The 20,489-nt window shown below is 43.4% G+C and overlaps 1 protein-coding gene across 1 annotated transcript in view; it reads left to right on the top strand.

The window, feature by feature from the left end:
- Positions 1–282: 282 nt before the first annotated feature.
- The window catches only part of INTS7 (integrator complex subunit 7), a 50,077-nt gene continuing 29,870 nt past the window's right edge, over positions 283–20,489 (top strand). The window contains exons 1-10 of the mRNA XM_019549444.1: positions 283–397; positions 848–977; positions 3,986–4,132; positions 5,914–6,051; positions 9,720–9,766; positions 10,129–10,328; positions 11,352–11,474; positions 14,909–15,026; positions 17,028–17,159; positions 18,732–18,829. Coding sequence (XP_019404989.1) covers positions 304–397; positions 848–977; positions 3,986–4,132; positions 5,914–6,051; positions 9,720–9,766; positions 10,129–10,328; positions 11,352–11,474; positions 14,909–15,026; positions 17,028–17,159; positions 18,732–18,829 — 1,227 coding nt within the window. The 5' untranslated portion in view covers positions 283–303. The remainder of the gene's footprint in view (positions 398–847; positions 978–3,985; positions 4,133–5,913; positions 6,052–9,719; positions 9,767–10,128; positions 10,329–11,351; positions 11,475–14,908; positions 15,027–17,027; positions 17,160–18,731; positions 18,830–20,489) is intronic.

The raw sequence follows: 20,489 nt of genomic DNA, 5'->3' as shown, positions 1-20,489 counted from the left end.
GGAGGCTCCGCCCCTTAGCTCCCATTGGGCGCCTCGGCAGAGCGAGCCAGCAAGGTCCCTGCTCTCTTCGGATGAGAAAGTCCAACAGTCAGTCGCTGTGCATGCGCACTGAGTGCTACCGCCTATCTGGCGGGAGTGTGACTGCGCACGCGCATGCCCTGACCGCCTAGCCCAACCGCTGCTGGCGGAGAGGGCGCACGCGCATGTCCCGCCTGCTACACCCAACTGCCCTAGTGGTGGAATGAGTGCGCATGTGCCACATTGAGGGTGGTAACTGCCGGAAGTCGTGGCACTCGGAGAGCCATGGCTGCTGGCGCTGCCAAGTCGTTCCTGGCCGATGCGGGTTACGGCGAGCAGGAGCTGGACGCTAACTCGGCCCTCATGGAGCTGGACAAGGGTGCGGCGGCTGCCCCGGGCGCCCAACCGCCGCCTCGGCGGGAGAGAGGCCGTGCTGTGGGGGTGGAGCCTGGTCCGCGCTTGTGGCTGGGGGGCGGAGCGGGGCAGGGCGGCTGCGTGGTCCCCCGCATGGTCAGGGCGCCCGGGGTCCGGTCTGGCCTGCGCGCTTGGGGGAGGGTAGCGGCCCTTGGGTCTCCCCCAGCCTTTGGGTGTGCTGTGTTAGGTGTCCCCTTCCCATGCCTTATTTGTTAATGTATGACTTCGCTCCCGTTCCTGTTTTCTTTGTTGTTGGCCCAAGCAATTAGTTGGTATGTCCCCAGTGGCCTCCCTTCTTAAGGGGGGCTTGATGGGCTGAAGCCCATGACATCAGGGCATATCAAATAGGCCTGTTCTCGTTAGTGCTGAGCAGTAGATGCTCCAAGAGAGACTAAATGTGGCTCATTCTCCACAGGGCTCCGGTCTGGCAAACTTGGGGAGCAGTGCGAAGCTGTGGTCCGTTTCCCCCGGCTCTTTCAGAAGTACCCCTTCCCCATTCTCATTAACTCAGCCTTTTTGAAGCTGGCCGACGTTTTCAGAGTCGGGTGAGTGGCATGATTCCCTCGTTGCTTTGAGTCCCCAGTCCCCACGTTCTCCCTTGTTTTTTCGTCACTGTATGTCAGGCCAGGGCAGTTGTCGCTGTGATTTTCAGACTGTGATCCCTGGAGCATTGCTTGCGATTGGTTCTGCAAAGAGGCTGGGGATAACAGTGGAGCAAGCTGGGGGTGGGCAGTGTGCTGCTGGGCGAATGTCCTGGCTCTGTATCAGTGTTAGTCTTTGGGATGGGGTGGGGTCCCATGGCAGAAGAAGTGATGTGAAAAGTTTCCATGACTTCAGTAAGTTTGAAAACCACTGGCATTGCATTTGTGTTACTGCAGCCACTCTCCTGCTGAAAGAGGATCTGTATGTAGAGCCTGCCAGCTTTGCCCTCAGTGGGCAGGAGTGCCAGTGAAGGATTGAAAGCCATTCATCATTCCATCCCTTTGCCATCTCATCTACTGAGGATTTGCCTCATCAGCAGTGGTTGTGGTGCTGCTTTGGTGCAAACTAATAGTTCTCAGCCTCAGGCCACAAGCTAGATAGCACTGCTCCAATGCTTGATTTGGACTGGCCCCGCACCATTCATCTTGCCCATGGAGCAGAGAGCTTGAACACCACTGTTTATAGACCTTTAGGATCAAAAAGGTGAAATAAGAGACTGTTCTCCATTTGTGTTGTAAATAATTTCAGCCTCATCTGTAGCCCTTCCAAGTGCAAAATACTCACTGAAGACAGAATTAGAGGTGTTTGGTTGTAGTACATAGATACATTATATTGTTCTGGTTATGATAAGGCTTGCTGTATGTATATGCTATATTTACCTGACTCCCAGACAGCATTGTATTTAAGATGACTTGCCCAATAATTCCATTATGTACATGGAAAATGATAAATGTGTTAATTTTCCCTATATAAAATCTGATTAGGGGAAGGTTGTCTTAAATTTTTCTCCCCACAGTGCTGTGACGGGAAGAATAGTGGTGGGGTGTGAGGAGTCAGAGCCCTGCCTATGCTAATTTGCCCTGCTGTCCCCATTCTTGCTTGACCTCTACCATGTGTCCCCTCATGCTCCCTGCCATGTGTAAAATTCTCCACGTGATGGCCCCTGCAGCACCCCTGCCTGCCCTTGCCCACCACACCTGTGCTTGCCTCCTCCCTCCCCTCCCCAGCTTATTTTTTGCTGCGGCTTGGAGCAGTCAGCATCAATGGGAAGCTGTGGCCCTTCCTGGTGGGGCCAGGTTAGAGGCTGGAGCCAGAGCAGGAGGTGGGGTGGGGGGAGAGGGGCAGGGCATGGAGGCTAATTATAAGCAGGGATCCTGGTTTTCTGTGATTAAAAATTTGCAAATTCTGATTAAAACCCCCCAAAATCCATGATTAAAATTATAGACCCCGCACATCCCCCCTCCCTGGCCCTGCTGGTGCCCGTCACTTCCCCCCCACAGCCTCCCTAGCCCTGCTGGTGCCCTACTTTGCTCCCACAACAGCCCCTCAGCCCTGCTTGTGCCCCTTGGCCCTTGCCCACAGCCCCTGCCTCCTTGCTGTGCTGGAGAAGGCCCCGAGCTGCCAGGGCTATGGGACCAGAGACCTAGTCCAACAGAAGGCAGCTGCAGCAGGAGCATGGAGCTGGTTCCCCTACTGCTGCCTGCCTGCTGCTGACTCGGGCAGGGGTGGTGCTGGCTCCTGGCAGCTGTGAGCGTTGCTGAGGGGCCAGGGGGACCCACACCCCCAGATCTGTGCAGGGGGCAGGCTGCGGGCTTGATCTCCTACTCTGTTTCCCTCCTGCGGGGCCGCTGTAGCCCCGCAGGCAAGACCCAGTGCGGCTGGGAACAGCAGGGCCATGCCAGGATCTCCTTACCCCCCTGCCGTGCCTCCTGTGCCTGCTGCTGCTCTGAGTAGCAGAGCCCCATGCCACCTCAGTGGAGCCTCATGTGCAGGAGACATATTGCTGGGACAGCGCAGAGTGAGCAGCTACTAGGAGAACCCAGTGTGGCCCCACTGTTTCCAGGCATGCTGGGTCTTGCCTGCAGGGCTACAGTGGCCCCGTGGGAAGGAAGCAGGACAGAAGCTCGAGCCAGTGGTCTGCCCCCTGCATAGATCTGGGGGCGTGGGTCCCCCTTGTCCCCTGAGAGAGAACAATACAGTGCCTGGCTGGCTTCACATCTCCCTGCTCCCAGCTGATGCCTCCATGTGTGGCCTCCCTTAAGGGCTGCTAGAGTTGTTTCGGTTTCACATGCCCTTGGCTGGGCACTCCATACATTTCCCCAGCATCCCCCTGCTTACTGCCAGAGTGCCCGGCCAGGGGCATGTGAAACCAAAGCGGCTCTAGCAGCCTTTAAGGCTAGTTGCAGGAGGTTTAAGGAGGTGCTGGCCAGGTACTCTGTGTATTTCCCCAACAGCTCCCTGACTCCTCAGCCCCCAGCCAGTCTCCACACCAGCCCCCTGCAAGCCCCACTTACCACTTCACAGGCTCCAGGAGGAAAGTGAGCCTGATCTAGGCCTTGTGACTGACTAAAAGCTGCAGGCTCTACACTTTCCCCTCCCCTTGCCCCTGCCCCCCCTGCCTGCAGAGCTCTTTGCAAAGGGGGAAATCTGTAGCTTTCTCTTCTAAAAGAGAAAATCTGGGTTTTCACTAATAAAACCAGGAAATCTGTGGTTTTCTCTGTTTTTCTGTGGGAAGCATAAAACCTGGATCCCTAATGTTAAGGTTAATGGTATTGTTCTGGATATGGAGCAGCTGCAGGGTCTGGTCCGTAAGCATATGTATAAACTGTAAACATAGGTCCTTTAGACTTGGATCTCTTTACTGTGATTTGCAACATAATCAATTGTCAAGACCTGTTAGCCTCAGTATGGGAAGAACTGGGCCCCAAAGTACACTAATCATAGCACAAAGTAGAAACTTGAGAGGTTTTCAAATGATCTTTTATAGCTTATTCATTGAAAACTTGTAATTGTTATGTTGGTTTGCAACCTACTTGTAAATTTATAAATACTGATTTCTTTATACTAACAGAAACAACTTCCTGAGGCTGTGTGTGTTGAAAGTTACACAGCAGAGCGAGAAGCACTTGGAGAAGATCCTGAATGTGGATGAGTTTGTGAAAAGAGTGTTTTCTGTAATTCATAGCAATGATCCAGTTGCGCGGGCCATCACACTTCGGTACATTTTTTAATTTTATTTTGCTTATCACAAGGATTTATGTGGTGGCTACACAGAATATCAGTTCTTTGGATTTGCTATAAACTTGTATAAGATAAGTCTGCAGCGACAAGTAGGAAAAGTGGAAAGTTTTCATTTGTCCAAAATCAAATACATGATTGAAGACAGCTTTTTATGTTTTTAAGGGGTAGAAAAAAAGAGATGCTGTACTTGATTCTACGATGAAGTTTTCCCCCTCATTTAATGTGGGGGGAGCTTCTCATCTTAAAATCAAGTACGAGGATGGAGATGGGGTGCAGGTAGCTGCTGTGCCTCAGGTTCCAGCCCTTACCCATGGTTGGGATTCTGGCCACAGCTGTTGCCTGCCTTCCCTCCCGCCACCTCTGCACCCTGACATTATCCCCATGCAGCCTTTGTTCCCTTACGTGCCGCTCTTTCCTCCCCCTTCTCCCTTACCCATGCTCCCTGTCAACGAGCTCCATTCAAACTGCAGCCTGGTGAACAGAGCATGGCCCCAGCCGTGCCCCACAGCAGTGGCACTAGCTGCACACAGCAAGGCTATAACAGAGGCTGGGCTGGGGCTGCTCAGGTAGAACAAAGGTGTAACTTGCTGGCTTGGAGTAAGGCAGTGGGGAGGGGCAGGGAGAGCAGAAGCTGTGGGGAGGGGCAGGCAGAGGTAGCAGGAGGGCAGGCAGAAGCTGGAGGCAAACTTTGACTTCTCACATCAGCTGTCCTTGCTGCTTCCCCCCACCCCTGCAGCAGTCATGGGAATGAATTAAAGATGACCCTCCAATAAGAATTTTTCTGTGCATAGTATTTTATTTTTTGGGGGTGTTGTCTTAAATTCAGGATTAAATTAGAGTCAAATAAATATGGTATTTGCGATGGAGAGGAGTATTATAAATTTATTTGGGATGGTGAGAATTGTACGATGTATCTTAAGTCAGATTTGAATCTTGTGCCTGCAACTTCAGGTACTTAAGTGTGCGACAAGAACCTTAACTTGTGTGTTCTGCCTCTTGAGCATATAATTTTCTTATGTTAATAGCATGCATTCCCATTTGATACACTGAGATCAAAATGGTTTGCATACTTCTAATACAGCCACACTGCTTCCTGGGCTAGACCTGTAATAATTTCTGCTTTTATACTTTATTTTGGGGGGGAAGGTTAATTCCTGTTGTTGTTGCCCCCATGAGATTGTTCACTTACCACTGCCCTTGAAACTTTGTTCCATGATATTTAAACTTAAGAACATTCCTCCACATTAAGTGAACTTTGTTTGTATGTGAAAAGCAATCTCTTCATTGCCAGGAAACCCCATTTAAAATGCACAATCAAAATCTTTATAAAACAAAACGTTGTAGAGTGCTATGAATTGTACCTTCCTAGACCAGGTTGGATGTTCTGCTGAATGTGAGCAACTTCACCTTAATGGAAAATGTGTGGTGTTAACACTGCTGTCTTCTCTGAGATTTTTTTTGCAACTGTAGTTGAACCTCTGTAAAGGGTTACTTAACAAATGCTTTGTCAGTACATATTCTGACTATATTCCCGACTTGTTAGGGATGTCTGCATATCCTTGCAGAAAGAGGAGAAGCACAGATATTTTCAGTCTAGTCAAAAACAGCTTTTGGCAAGATATCTTGTAAGCTAGATGCTTACCAAAGATACTGCTGCAGAACCAATTATTATTTTTATAACTGATGTTAACTTTGGTTCATGTTTATTTCAACATTGAATTAGCTGCTTACTGATGTTGCTGTGACTTATTTTTGTAGGATGTTGGGAAGCATGGCGTCCATCATTCCAGAAAGGAAGAATGCACATCACAGTATTCGCCAGAGCTTGGATTCCCATGACAATGTGGAAGTTGAAGCTGCCATATTTGCTGCTGCTAACTTTTCTGCACAGTCCAAGTAAGCAGAAAGTCTTTTATAAAAGTGCCATTGACATAGTAGGACTTCTTATTGTTTTTCTCTAAGTACTATCTCCTTCTATAGTACTTGCCATGCTATCTGTGGAGCAGTACATCTAGAGAAGTCATTAGAGAAGGAGCATGAATATTGCAGGGAATTTGCAGTTGTGTTAACTCTGATCCTTTGGGACATTTAAATTTAAAATAAAGTGCCCTGCAGGAGAGCACTTGTGGGCAGGTTAATTTGTTTCAGTCTTACTAAAATATTCTTTTAATATAATCAGTGTGACATATAGGGGATAACTTCCATCAGTGCAAAAAGGTTATGTATTTGTTTAAGATGTTAAGTGATGACTAATTTACTGCACTTTTACAGGAAATTAAACTCAGATTTATTTCTATGTAGAATGCTTGAAGAAATAACCAAGTTTCCACTTGCTTATTAAAATTATTTGAATGGCTCAGATCAAAAAGGCTCTGAAGGAATTTTTCCTTGCATTAAGATAGTGATGGGCCTCCTAAATGTCAGAGGGAAAGAGCCCCTGTAATACAAAATCTGTATATTTTCAGATTCTAAAATGCATCTTACCTTCCAGAATAATTTTCATGTAAGTGTCTTTTGGAAGATGTGTATTTGCTGTGTTTGTCGTCATTTGTATCAAGTCTTTAATAGGAATTGTCAATATACTGCAAATGACAGATTTAAATCTAAGTCCCATTTAATCAAAAAGGCCACCAAAGTTGTCTAATCTTGGCCTTCTGCTATGAGGCAGAAGCCTGGTATGTAGCTGAGTTGTTTCAGGCAACAGACATCTGTAAAAAATGTGCTCTAAAGAACCATCAAAGTAGGTCTCTTCTTTTCCCTCCCATTACAGAAAAAAAGGAAGTTTTTAAAAGCCCTACAACCAACAACCCTGAAAGCCCCACAGGCGTTCTGGTAGTGCTAAGAAAAATGTTTAGGATTGATGAAATTTTTATCAGCAGACCGTTTGTATTTCTATACTTACTTTCTAATTTGAAGGTGAAAGTCTTTGAAGGGTTTGCAACCCATTTGGCTAGTATCTGTGGCCTTTAGACTGCTTGGCAGGATAGCCTTGTGCCTTGGGCCTTATGGCCTTGGAAGAGCTCTGTCCCAGAGGGAGAATTGACAGGATTGTAAGCATCTCTGATTCACATGAGTGAGTGGGCATGCATGCATACAAGTAGAACTGGGGCTACCTGGGCTTAAAGGGGGAGTGGAACAAAATGGGACCGTTCTAGACCTTCGGAGAGTGGGCAGAGCAGGGTACTAGTAGGGGCAGAATGGGTGCTGTCTGGGCGCAATGGGGAGTCAGTGGGGTAGGGTATTCATTTGAGTCTGCAGAAGGGAAGCAGACATGTATGACAAAGCTGAGGAAGGCCCTGAAGGCTGTGTGGCCCATGAGACATTTGAGTGCTGCTATCAGTGCTGAACCAGTCCAGAACCACTGCCTTAAGTGCTTGAGTTACTACTTGTTGTGTGCAAGTAATCCTCTTTACAAACCTAATTTACTTTCTTAATATCTTTAAGTGAATAGATGCTATACACATACGTAGGGCCAAGGTCATTTGATGCTATACTAATATAAGAAGTCATGTGGGTGTAAAATCTTGCTAATAATTGGGAAGTTAGCTATCTGGCAGTGCTTATGCAGTTTCCTTACTGAACGCTGAAAGATGAACTACTTTTCCAAAGAAAGTTAGCAAAAAGCTGTGCCTTAATTGGGTAGTTACATCTAAAGACACTTTAGAGCTGTATTTAAAAAAAAAAAAAAAAAAAGAGTCTATCTTGGCAACTGAACTTTTTTATGTATGGTGGTTAGACCATTTAAAGTAGAACTTCAACTCTAGTGAAACAGTGATGAAATTAAATGTATAGCCCCAACTTTGTAAATGACTGATAATTTCTGCCTCAAGAGCAAGATGGATTGGGATGGTGCTTCATGTGGAATAGTACCAGGTGACCTATTCATTGTCTGAAATTAGATGAAAGCAGTGAAATTTTCAGTGTTCCAAAAGAGGTGTGTGTCCCTCTTCTAGTAAGATTATGAAAAGAAGAATATAAAGCCTCTTTAAATGGAGCAGCAAATAAGTGATTTGCTTTTTTCCCTCAATTTGATGGCATTTACCTCAGTTCATGCTGTTATATGAATAAAAGCAATCTGATAGAACAAAGCAGACCACAGAGCAGCATTGATAAGCAAACTGCTTTCCAGTTCATCACTATTTCTTCAGCATTCTGAGGTGAAATTTGTGAAAGCACTGCCAATGAATTAGATTTGAATTTTCCTTTTAAAGATTTTAGAAGGCTATTGAAATATACTGCTGCAACTTAATAGCAGCTTCTGTAAAACATCACTATGCTTAAACCATGTATTCCTGGAAAGGAAACAATCTAACCTTGGTAGTCAGAGGCAGATAATGGGATTTGAGTCTTGGTATGCATAAATTTCTCTCTCAAGCCAGCTTTTTTGATTTCTTTTAAATAACTGATTTACTTTCTTTGATTTCAGGAGGTTGTTTGGTTAAGATTACACACCTTTATCTATAAATTGTTTAGGTTATCGATCAGAACTCAAACATGAATACTCACCTTCAACGTTCTTAACTTACCTGTAAAATAGCTTATTTATGCACCAAAACGGGACTAGACTTACTTCGGGAATGAGGTGATTTAGACTCCCTCCAGGGATAGTCCTGCTCTCAAAGTTACAATCTCTGTGAATAGCTCTTCAATAATACAATATAAATTGTAGCATAAGTAACGTATTTATTTAACAGTAGGAGTGTTTCATTGTGATTTTATGTTGTTTGCCTTTTTAATAGCAGTCTCTCACAAGGAATGGCAAAAAGGCATATGCCAAAAACAGTGGGAGGCATATGACTGAATCGGCACTGAGACTCTTCTGTTTCTCTGGTCTATATACATTTATTGTAATTTTTTGAGAAAATTACTTGGTGCTCATTTTGCTCTTGAGACCTTTCTGTATTGCAAGATCCATATACCTCATTGTACTGGTATCAAGCTGGCTCAGGCAGGTGTCAGCCTCATTTTGCTGTAAATGATGGTCCCATCCCCCGTCTCATTCTCTTCTCCTCCACCCCTGCCCTAATCTCCCCAGGAGCTCAAGCTGCCTATGCTTATCCTCACTGCAGATACCCAGCCTCTTAGCAACAGGCACAGAGCAGCAGCAGGGAGGGCTTCTGAGGAGGATGCCGCAGTGGGAACTGGCTGCTTGGTGCAGCTTTATGCTGCCTCATTGTCTGGACCTTTTGGGGCCAGATCCAGCCTCTTCACAGACTAGATTGGGCCATGAGGCTCTGTAGGATGCTGACCGTGGGTCTGACTCTTATATTTGTATACCTGTACACATTGTACTTCCAGACGCACTCAAACTAGCTAGGTGAAAGGTGACTAACTCTAGTATTATTGGGGGGTTTTGCTAAGTTATAATATGTGTTGGGTTTCTTCTTTTTCTGGATTTCTGTATAACCTTAAATCTTGAAGTTTATACTTTTTAGTTGTTGGAGGTTTTTTTTAGTCTCACTCTCCTGGTTTCTTTGACCATTAAATTGTAACTGCAACAGTTGGCAAACCTGTTAGGTTTTGTCTTACACAAACTAAACCTAACCTTTTCTGTTTCTTCACAGGGATTTTGCTGGAGGAATATGTAACAAAATTAGTGAAATGATTCAAGGTATGTCTATGAATCAAATGCTTAAGTAAACAGGAATAGCTTTAATGTTTCTTAATATTGCTCCTTCTCATGTTTAAATGTAAGAATTCTTTGCTTGCTCATCCCTATACTCCACTGAAATGCCTGATTTGTTTGAGAGGAAGTGAACCATCAAGTGGTCTTGGGTTGCCTCGTAACTGCTGTTTTGATGTCATTCCAAATGTAAATATTCAAAGCACTTTCCAAAGTACTTCATGGTGAATTAGACTTTGGGCATATTTATGTTCTAAGCATTGCTAGGGCTTATCTTGTTTTTGAAAAGTTCACGATATCAAGTAAAGGTGATTACTGTCAGCTAACTATATCATCTTTATATGCGATAGGTTTGGCAACTCCAGTGGATTTGAAGTTGAAGTTGATCCCCATACTACAGCACATGCACCATGATGCTAGCCTAGCTTCCAGCTCCCGCCAGCTTCTACAACAGCTGGTGACATCCTATCCTTCTACCAAGATGGTCATTGTTACACTACACACCTTTACCTTACTTGCTGCTTCCTCCTTGGTTGACATTCCCAAACAGGTACTTTTTGAATGTCTTGAAAGTAAATAAACAAAAACCCCAAATCGAATCTGAAAAATTCAGTTTTCTGATGGACAGATGGTTACATCATAGTGCCCATGCTATGTAGAACTGCCACTGTTCTCATCCACTTTGATCTCTGGACTTCCCTTAATACTTCCCCTCCCAATCTGGGAAGACGACACTTCATACATAACTTGCTCCTCTTGGATATGAGCCTGTAGAGTGGAGCATCCTTGCTTCTCTTGCAAACCTTACTCTGCTTCTTACATCCAAGCCTCTGAAGGCACTCTTGACCCCTTATGTTATCCCTTTCTTTCAGCGGCAGGGAAATCCCCACAAGTTCAGCTGTATACTGTAAATTTAAATATTCACATATTTATAAAGCATCTTAATAGAACTTGAATTTCTTGTCAGTTTAAAAATATCAAGTCAAGCCATGGTACAGTAGTGCTCCTTAGTTTGGTAGGGAATATGATCTTTTATGTCTATGTAATGTACTTTACAGGCTCAGACATGGTGGGTCATGCTAAATCCATACCTAAGTTAAATATGAGATTTAGTTCATTCAGCCTTGTGTAGTAATAGTCATGAAAATCTCTTGATCTGTCCTGAGCCTATCTGGGATGCAAGATCACGGTGTTTACCAGTGTCAGCTCTTAGGCTAATGGAATAAATTTGTCTGAGGTTACATACCTGGTTTGGGTAACTTCTGTGCACTGCACAAGTTCCATTTGACAGGCTGGGTAACTGGAATCCTAAAAGAACAACCAAAAATACATTATATTCTTTGTTTTAATGGCAATATTTGGAGTGTTCTCCCAGATAATGAAAATCTTGTAGTGGGGGTGCCATCTAGGCTTTGAACAGTTTTGAAAGTTTTTGATGAAGATGCATATATAGTTCTTTGGTGAGCTCCTATTAAAAAGGAAACCTCATATGACCACTGCTTTTATTTGTTTTTATGAGAAGCTTGTAGGGTTTTACCTAAAAAAAAAAAAAAATATCACTTTCTTGTTACAGATTCAGCTTTTGTTGCAGTATTTAAAGAATGACCCCAGGAAGGCTGTGAAGAGACTTGCTATTCAGGATCTAAAGTTTTTGGCAAACAAAACTCCACATACATGGAGCAGGGAGAACATGCAGGTTTGCACGTCTTTAACATTTTTAATTATAAAATTTCTATAGGCTATTTTTAAGTAAGTTCTGAGATGTGGTTTTGCGTGTGCCCTTTTCCTAAATTCCTTTCTAAACAAAGCTATTCTGTAGCACAGCTGCTAGTCTGTATTTGCAAATGGTTACAGTGAAGGAACTTGGCAGGAAATAGGCATGTTTATAATGGGAAATGACTGTTCAGTCTGAGAAGAAAAGTAAATTCATTATCTGAGGCAGTAGAGTATGCAGCTGAACTAGATATTTATTACTGCAAGACCAATTTGTAAATGTTCCCTTGCAGGGTTGGTTAGAGAAGTTTGCTGTGAGCCTTGCCAGAGCATGTAATCAAGCAAATAATTTCATAGACACTAGGGCTGAAAGGGACCTTGGAATATCGGGTCCAGCCTAATACTTTTTACTCAGTCTAACCTTAACGTGTTATCCTCAAATCCCAGTTTGCGGGCTCTGAAGTGAGGCCTCATCTGCACTGGCCATATGACTTTGCTGTAGTCTTGAATGGTGTTTGCATTAAACTTTTGACTTGTAGGGATATAGCATAATCTAGGGATAAAGTCAAAACTTGGTACAGTTCAGTCCAAGAAAATTGTTGTAATTGTACAGTTCAAGAAAATTGTTGTAATTGTTTCCCTTTCCCTGTTGTAACTGTCCTTGGTAGAAACTGATATAGAGCAGTAATTCTTAACCAGGATGTTGCGAGATCCTTTTAATGGTGCTGTACAATGTTAATATTGTTCAGTATGCAAATATCTACACAATTCTCAAGATAAACCCAAATAGGAATCCATAGGTTCAAAAACATTCTGACCTGCTGTGGTCTTTCTAAGTTCTTTGCAGCAGCAGAATTTCTTTATTTTTCCATGGTCAGAAAAAAAGGCAAAAGCTAAGAACCAGCATTTCCAGAGGCCCCACCACTAGAGCCTGGGTGGGGACTATGTCTCCCTGCTTTGGCAGTGGGGAGCTCCAAGCCCTTCCATGCCCTCCACCCCTCCAACATTGGGGAGCAAGGACTGGGAGATCCTTATCTCCCAGCTTGAGCGTCGTGATGGTGCTGGGAGATCCTCATCTCCCACCCAAGTTCTGCAACTGGGGCCAGCACTGGAAGCTCCCTGCTGGCAGGGGCTGGGGACCTTGTTCCCCACTCAGCTTTGTGATCATGGAAATGGGTGGGGAACAGGCTGGGGAACACCTGCTCTACCAGTGGATTGGGGCAGTGGTCTGGGACGTGTTCCTACCTGCAGCTCTTTCCAAGCCCCTGAGGGAGCCAGGTTTGGGAGCTCCATTTTGCAGGGCAAGGGAACATTGTCTGTGCCTTGGCAGCAGGCAGACCTTTGGGGGCTGGAAGCAGTGTCCCAACCCTGGACAGGAGAGGGCTATCTCCTGGCCCGGTGCTCCCTGCCAGCCCAGTTAAGTTTGATACTACAGTCAACCAGGTTTATCTTAAACCAGTTTTGGTCATTTTGAAAGCAGTTCCTAAGCACTGAACTTCTGCTCCTTTACAGGTTTAAAGTAGTTTCTGACAGCTTAAACTGGTTCATATTTAACTTTTGTCTCTAGCCTAGGAACTTCTTATTTTTAATGAACTGGGAAATTCCTGGCTGGTCAGAATGTTACACTGGGCATTTATGAAATCCAGCGTAATGCAGTGGCTGAGTACAATGTGAAACACTTGCACAGTATGACTCTTAGGTTAATATAGTAGGAGAGCCTGAACTGGTACTTATGTGAAATCCATAGAAAAATTCTTACACACTTCACTGACGGTTGGGTTTGCCCCAAAGTGTTCATAGCAAAGCTTGTTGTTTCTTTAAATATGCATTGTACAAATGACAATACGGGCAAGAAATAACCAGTTCCAGACTGTGTTTTAAGATTTGAAGTAAACATTTTAAATTCGGCTAATTCCTCTTGGGTTTTTTTTTTTCTTTGCTGGGATTCTTCAGTTATAATTGTTTCTGAGTTTGAAAACTCTTGCAGCTTGTGTTCTTGTCACCAGGATTGCTAACCTATCTTGCACACTGGTGCTATTGAAGTCCATAACTAACTTATACCTTTTGGCATTATGAGAGAGAATGTTCCCCAAATGCAATAAAAAAAAAAAAAATGTTGCTGGTGAATGAAAAATGTGAGGGAGTGTTCTGCTAGACAAAATTGAATCTTATATTTTATAATGTGAGTAATACTAATCAGTTAGCTTATAAGGTCATTAATGCAATAATAATTATTTCTTTAGCTCTTCTCGGGGTGGGGAGAGATTCTTCTGTGGTTCAAGTTTATACATTTCCCTATAGATTTGTCATTTGGTGTCTGCATTGATGATTTTTAGCATTCTTGAGAACTCATTCACTGAAAGCCTGCAATTAGGATAGAGCTTACTAAACACAAGTGTTAAATTACTTTATGAAATGGCTGTTTAATTTTAGTGTTGTAAAGTTGTCCTTGGAGAGAGAAATTTGGAACACCAGCATCCAAAAACAAATAAAAAAACTCCACACCAAGAACCCAGAATAATTAAGTATAAGTTATTTTGTTGCTTTTGTCACAATAGAGAACAAGTTTTTCAAACAATCAGTACCTGTGGTGCTCTGAAATCTGGCATAGCAGTGGCTGTATGGCCAAAGTAGGTGGAAGCTGATTGCAATATTAACTTTATAGAATTTCTCAAAGTATCTCGGCCCTCCAGGCATGGGTGAGCCCACAGAGGTTTATGAGGACATATAGTTCTAGAGGTCTCTAATATAGCAAGATCTGTTTGCCATGAACTTCTTTAAACATTGGTAGTCATGATGTTTATAAAATACGTTCTCTTCAATGGAGGAGTGCAGGCCTCTCCTAGGATTGTTGACTCTCACTAGTGAGGTGTCCCAGACAAAATTGCAATAACACAAATAAAAATAAATGTTGTGAATTTTTTTGGTTATCAAAAGCCTGAACTCTTTTTCCTTCCCCCCCCCCCCCATTCATTTTCTTGTTTGCTTAAGGAAAAAATCTTCAAAGTGTTGTGCTGGAGGTTACATGTTGAAATACTTCTATTTGGAGAACTTTGTTTTTGAAACGGAGAGATTGTAAGCCAAATGCTTACATTAGTGGATAACTTTGTCTGCAAATTATGCAGAATTTTGTTAGCGATGAAAAACCTCAAGTGAAAAAGTAATAAATGTAATGCATATTGTGGATTTGTATGATAGTTTGTGAAATGCAGTGTCACTCAGAGAACAAAAATTCTTAACTGGTCTGTTAAAACTGTTGCTTCAAGACAGTGACCAGTGAGGAAATAATTTGAGGTCTGAATTGGGTCATTAGTGACTTAGAGATCATTTTACCACAGAAATAAAATTTAACACAATATAAACATGAAGGTAAATGTTTATAACTAGTTTGAGGGTTTTTTTCCTTTATTTTTTTAGACACTCTGTGAATGTGCTCTTCAAACTCCGTATGACAGTTTGAAACTGGGCATGTTATCTGTTCTTTCCACGCTGTCAGGGACCATTGCCATCAAGCAGTACTTCAGCAATGCCTCAGGTAAGAAGAGTATATAGGATACACTAGCTAACTTTTAGCACTTTTTGCATGGATTTGTCTGAGTATTGCTATTCAGTTCTTTTTAAAACTATTATGACACGTTCTTAAATGATTCTAAAGTACAGTATTTACTTGAATGTAAGACATCCCTGCAATAATTAGATTCTGTAAGTGGAAAACGTACATTTGCTCTAATTGTCTGCATATAGAACCTAATTAAAGAGAAGTTGTTCATCCTCATCCCCCAAGTGCTGCAGAGGGGTAGATGGTGTAGGTAGGTTAAGGAACTTGCCGTCTGCTATCTGCCCCTCCTCTCAGCCACAGCAGACTCCTTGTTCTAGCCTGGAACACTGGGCACAGCCCCAGCCCCGATAGGAGCCATGTGAGTTTGGCACTGCTACTGTGGGGCTGGACTAGGGTTATGCTGAGTGATCAATGCCATAGCATGCACAAAGCCTGCTGGTGTGGAGCGGAGGTAAGTGGGGAGGGAGAGGGCCAGGCAGGAGGGCAGAGGATGCATGGGTCGGGGGAGGAGAAGTGGGGAAGGGGCTGCAAGGGGAACATGGAAGGATGCAGAGGTGGTTGGGGGTCTGGAGTGCAGGCAGCAGCTGTGGGAATGGTCCTAAGCTCAGGTAAGGGCTGCTGCAGCTAGTTGAAAGCAGATTGCATTCATTTTTATAAATTAAAAATATGCTATGAAATTGGGATGGAAATGTAGTCCAGTGAATAGAAAAAGTGTCTCTGACATTCTTTTCCTGGCTTTGTTCCATGACCTGGGCACATTAATCCATGTGCCTCCAGGTTTTTTTCCTAAAATGGGGATCTTAATATTTGCCTGGCCTGTTTGGATTGAGAAGATTAAATAACATTTTAAGGCAGTGGGTACCAACCTTTTTGGTAGCTGTGCTGCAGGTTAGCTCCCTGAAATGCCATGCTTATCTCCTTCCCCTGCTCTGCTTTCTGCTTCCTGCCTTATCTGTTTGTTGTGCTGCCTGTCCTCTCCCTGATTTACCACTTGTCACATAGAGGCTATCCCTGCCATTTGTTGCACTCCTGTCATGGGGTTCCCATCCCCGTTATGTTGAAGTCATGGGATTAAAATTGCATATATTTAAACGAAGCTGAAAGAGGGAATGGATGTATGGAATTATGTTGTAAAGACTTTATTGGCATGAGGCTGGGATTGTTGCATTGCCCAAGAGAGATTTAAGCCAGTGAACAGTTGTGTGGAAATGATATGCATGCATGTCCTTAAAAACCTAGGGCGCTGATATATGTGATGTTGAGGGGGTGGGGGAGCAAACAGCGTTTTACCAGAAGAGGAATCGCATCAGTTTGACCCAAATCCCCAGTGTCTGTATAGCTCGCGTGCTTCAGCGGGACTTTTTGGCGTTTTTATCTAATAGCTGATTAATTGAATGAGCTATTAGATAAAAGTGCCAAAAAGCCCACAGAAGTGCATGAGCTATACAGATGCTGGGCAAGCCAGGTCAGACTGACGCAGTTCCTCTTCTGGTGATGTGCTGCATTTGGTGTGGGGGTGTGCTGAGCTGAAAGTAAAGTGCTGTTTTTTAATTTTTTTTTTTTCTGTAGGCAGTCCTAATGTCTAAGCATGTACTAGAAGTATTTAATATTGTACTAACTGCTTTAAATATTAAAAAAAACTGTTTAAAAATGTTGCCAATGTTTTTATTGCTTCTTTCTAAAGCTAAATTGTCTGGGTTACCATGAGTCCTACCAAAAAGGCTATAGAGATAGAGGAAGAATAAACTCTTAATCACTGACTGAAAATAGTTTTTTTTTTTTCTCATGCAGTAATAAACCCAAATAGTTAGTTGTTTTATGACTTTGCACATGCTGTGCATCTAGATCATAAAACATTAGCAGTCAACCTTCAGGTTTAAAGGCTATCTGTAGAACTTCACTTAAAAATATGGAAGTGATCTTGTGAAGTAATTATGGAATATGAACTGTCATAATTTTTGTCTTCTATTTAATTAGGAACTTCTACAACTGGAAGAACTTCTGATTTAGTAAAGTTGGCTCAGGAGTGCTGTTATCATAACAACTGTGGTATTGCAGCTCATGGAGTAAGAATTCTGACTAATATATCTGCCTCTTGCCAGGAAAAAGGTACATAAGAAGTGTGAGAAATGTGAGTAATTGGGTTTATGCACTTCCTCTTGTTTCAGATTGGCCAGTTCTTTGTTCCAGCTCTGACTTCCCAGGGGATTTGCTCCTCTACAGCAAGGCTGCTTGTAGTTGTTCAGCTCCTAAAACACTGGTTCTCATTTGTGATACTGTGGTGTAAGCACCACTGCTGTGGTGGCAAGGTAGAACTGCCCCATATGCCTTGTGCACATCTAGATCAAGAAGGGTTCTTGCTGCAGCCCTTCCTGATCCAACTCTGCATGGTATCTCCTAGAAACAGGTGTGTAGGGAAGGTGGAACTGTTCTGTATGCTTCTTTTTCTGGGTTGTGGCAATAGTGGGTGCTCCTGCCTGTTTATCCAATAACCGTAAATGCAGGCAGGGAGCAGGTGCTTGTGCTGTAGTCACTTTCTGATATGGCTGTGCAGGAGACACTCTGACTGTTCCAGCTGGTGGTGACAGTGGCTGTAGCAATATCCCAGTTGAGAAGCACTGAGGTAAGCTGATGCAGTGTTTTTTTTATCTGGAGTGCTGTCAGTAAACATGTATATAAAAAAAGGTTATGGAGGGATGCCCTGAATCTAAGGAGTTTGAGAACAATTGCCTCAGGAGAATACAGGATTTCAGAGCTGTAGAGAATAATTGTAACCTGGGATTAAAAAAATGACACTTTTCTGAAATGGTGTTACCTTTTTCCTTCTTTTAAACCAGTGATTCTCAACCAGGGTGCCTTGATTTCAAGGATGCCACACAGTGCTTTACAATTTTAGTACAGTTGGGTGTGTAAACATGATTCATGTGATAAATCCAGGGATAGCAAATAGGAATCCATAGTATTAAAAACATTCTAATGTGTTGTTATCTTTCTGAGCTCTTTGGAAGAGAAAAATGCTCTGTCATATTTTTTTGTAGTCGAAGAATGAGTGAAAACTAAGAGTTGGCATTTGTAAGGGATGCCTTGAATCCAACAAGGGGTGCCTTGAGTCTGGAAGTGTTGAGAACCACTGTTTTTAAACCGTACCATCCCCACCTCCCCTTCCCAAAAGACTTCTGCTTAAGTGGACCCTGGTCTTGCCCTCTGGCATTACTGTAGGGCTATGCTTCTCAAACCTGGTGGATTTGCACCCCATCATAATAAAATTAGGCACTATTGTGACCCCCTACTAGAGACCCTCCTGCCAACAACAATCAAAAGTTTTGGCACTTGGCAGTGATGGCTGCAGTGTGGGGGCAGAAGAGGAAAGTAGTGTTGCTGGCAGAAGCATGTGTTGGGGATGCTGTACGGTTCACAGCACAAACCCCTCCCTCTCATGGGAGGCACCCCACAGTTTAGGAAATGCTGCTGTTAGGTCAGTACATTGCTCTTCACTCTGGAGATCTGCTGCTATAAATGAGTGACATCACCTCCAGTAGCCTTACTGTGGCCCAAGTTTGTGCACATCCTAACCTTATGATTGGCAGCCTTTACTGAAGAACTATCTTGGAAAAGGAATAATAGGATTTACTGTCATGTTTAGAAACACGTTCAGTTTTGAACTTCATTCCTTTCTCTTAGATCTTCTGGCTTTGGAGCAAGATGCAGTTTTTGGTCTCGAGTCTCTTCTTGTTCTCTGTAGCCAAGATGGGAGTCCAGGAGCACAAGCAACGTTAAAGGTAAAAAACAAAACAAAAAAACCAACCACATGCTCACACACATATATGTACATACATACATTATTGTCTCTCAGTGGTATTGTTGTAAATCTCAGTTCTATATTATGCACAAAATAAATGATAGCTACTGTAGCGAAGACAAAGAGCACTGTGACTGAGGAGAGCAAAATTTCTCAGTGTTTTGCTCCTGTGACAGTAATCTCGAGCATGTTTGAAACCAGAAAGGCAGAGAAATCGTCCCTCCCGTAGCATGACTGCTTTCAGCTCAAGTGTAAAATGAATGGCCTTTGGAAGGGAGTACCCACATATCTACACATTTGTAGTAGAGAGACAGTGATAGCCCAGATATTTTTAAAAAAATGACAGGAGAGCCACAGGGATCTTTAGTTCAGTGGAATTTCACAGGGCACCAGATTTGAGTGATGGTGTAACAATTACATAATTCCTATGCAGTATTACCTTAGGCTGTTGGCAGACATTAATTTAATGGTGCTGTGAGATCCTAGATTAAATTTGTCAGATACTGATCAAGTGAGTGGTAGCACATAGAGGTGGCATCAGGACATACCAACAAGTTTAAATCCATATAGGGTTCACGGGTGCTGAGCATGGGTTTACAGACTTGAGCTTAGAAGTACAAAGCAGGAAAAGCTGATGGTCTTCCCCAGCTCGGCAGCTTTATGCCTGCTTGGGCTGCTTGGCATATGGGTTTACATGTGTCAGGTGGGGGAAGCTTGATTGGCTTTTCCAGTTCAGCAGGTTTAAATCTGTGTGTGGGGCAGCGGAAGCAGGGCTATCCTACTTGTGGGTTTACAGGTGCCAGGCTTTCTAGACCTACCTGTATACATGGGCATTGGTTGCCTGGTGCATGGGTTAAATGCCCCAGATGTGAGGAGAGAACATCAGCTCCCCCTGGAACCTGTCAGCTTGTGCACTGTGCTGTGTATACAGGGCTTCCAGACTGTACAGGTTTAAACTTTCTGAGCTGGGGGAGCTGACTGGCTCCTCCTACCCAGCACCAATGAAATCAAGCACTGCAGCCTGATGTATGGCTGCACCAGTCATTTTTAACATGCCACACATGCGGATTAATATGTGATGCATCCAGGGACAAAAGATGTTTCATATATAACATCTGTAGCTGGTTTGCCTTTTCATTGTGCCATAATTTGCTTGCATATGTAGCATCTTACAATTTATGGGGTGATTACATTTTTGGTGTGCTTTACACTTTAATGTCTGGCTTGAGGCTTATTGTCCTGCCTAATTACAGTCTTATCTGCTCTTACCAGGCAGATAATTTTATAACACTAACTTAAAGACTAATCTATCAAAGAAGGTTAAGAGAAGACAGAGAAGACTATCAGAGATGAAAAATTATCCTTGTGCATGTCTTCAGATTGATTGTGCTGCAAGGCAATTTTAGCAGTTTGGGAAAGTTTATATTTCACAGTTCTCTAAATGCCACATGCTTTCCATTAGCTTTGCAGTTGTTAGTCAGAACGTCGTCATTTTCTCCATTTTTTTTTTTTTTTTTTTTTTTTTTTTTTTTAGTTACCAATGCATGATGTTGGAATGGTGTTGTGTTTGAATTGCAGATTACTTTAACTTGCATGGTGAAGTTGGTTAAGTGTCGCCCCCATCTGAGTCAGTCAGTGGT

Source organism: Crocodylus porosus, unplaced genomic scaffold (genome assembly GCF_001723895.1).
Source record: "Crocodylus porosus isolate Cpor-Errol unplaced genomic scaffold, CroPor_comp1, whole genome shotgun sequence".
Classification (NCBI taxonomy): domain Eukaryota; kingdom Metazoa; phylum Chordata; order Crocodylia; family Crocodylidae; genus Crocodylus; species Crocodylus porosus.
Note: the sequence above shows the minus strand (reverse complement) of the source record. Positions and strands in the feature narration are given on the sequence as shown.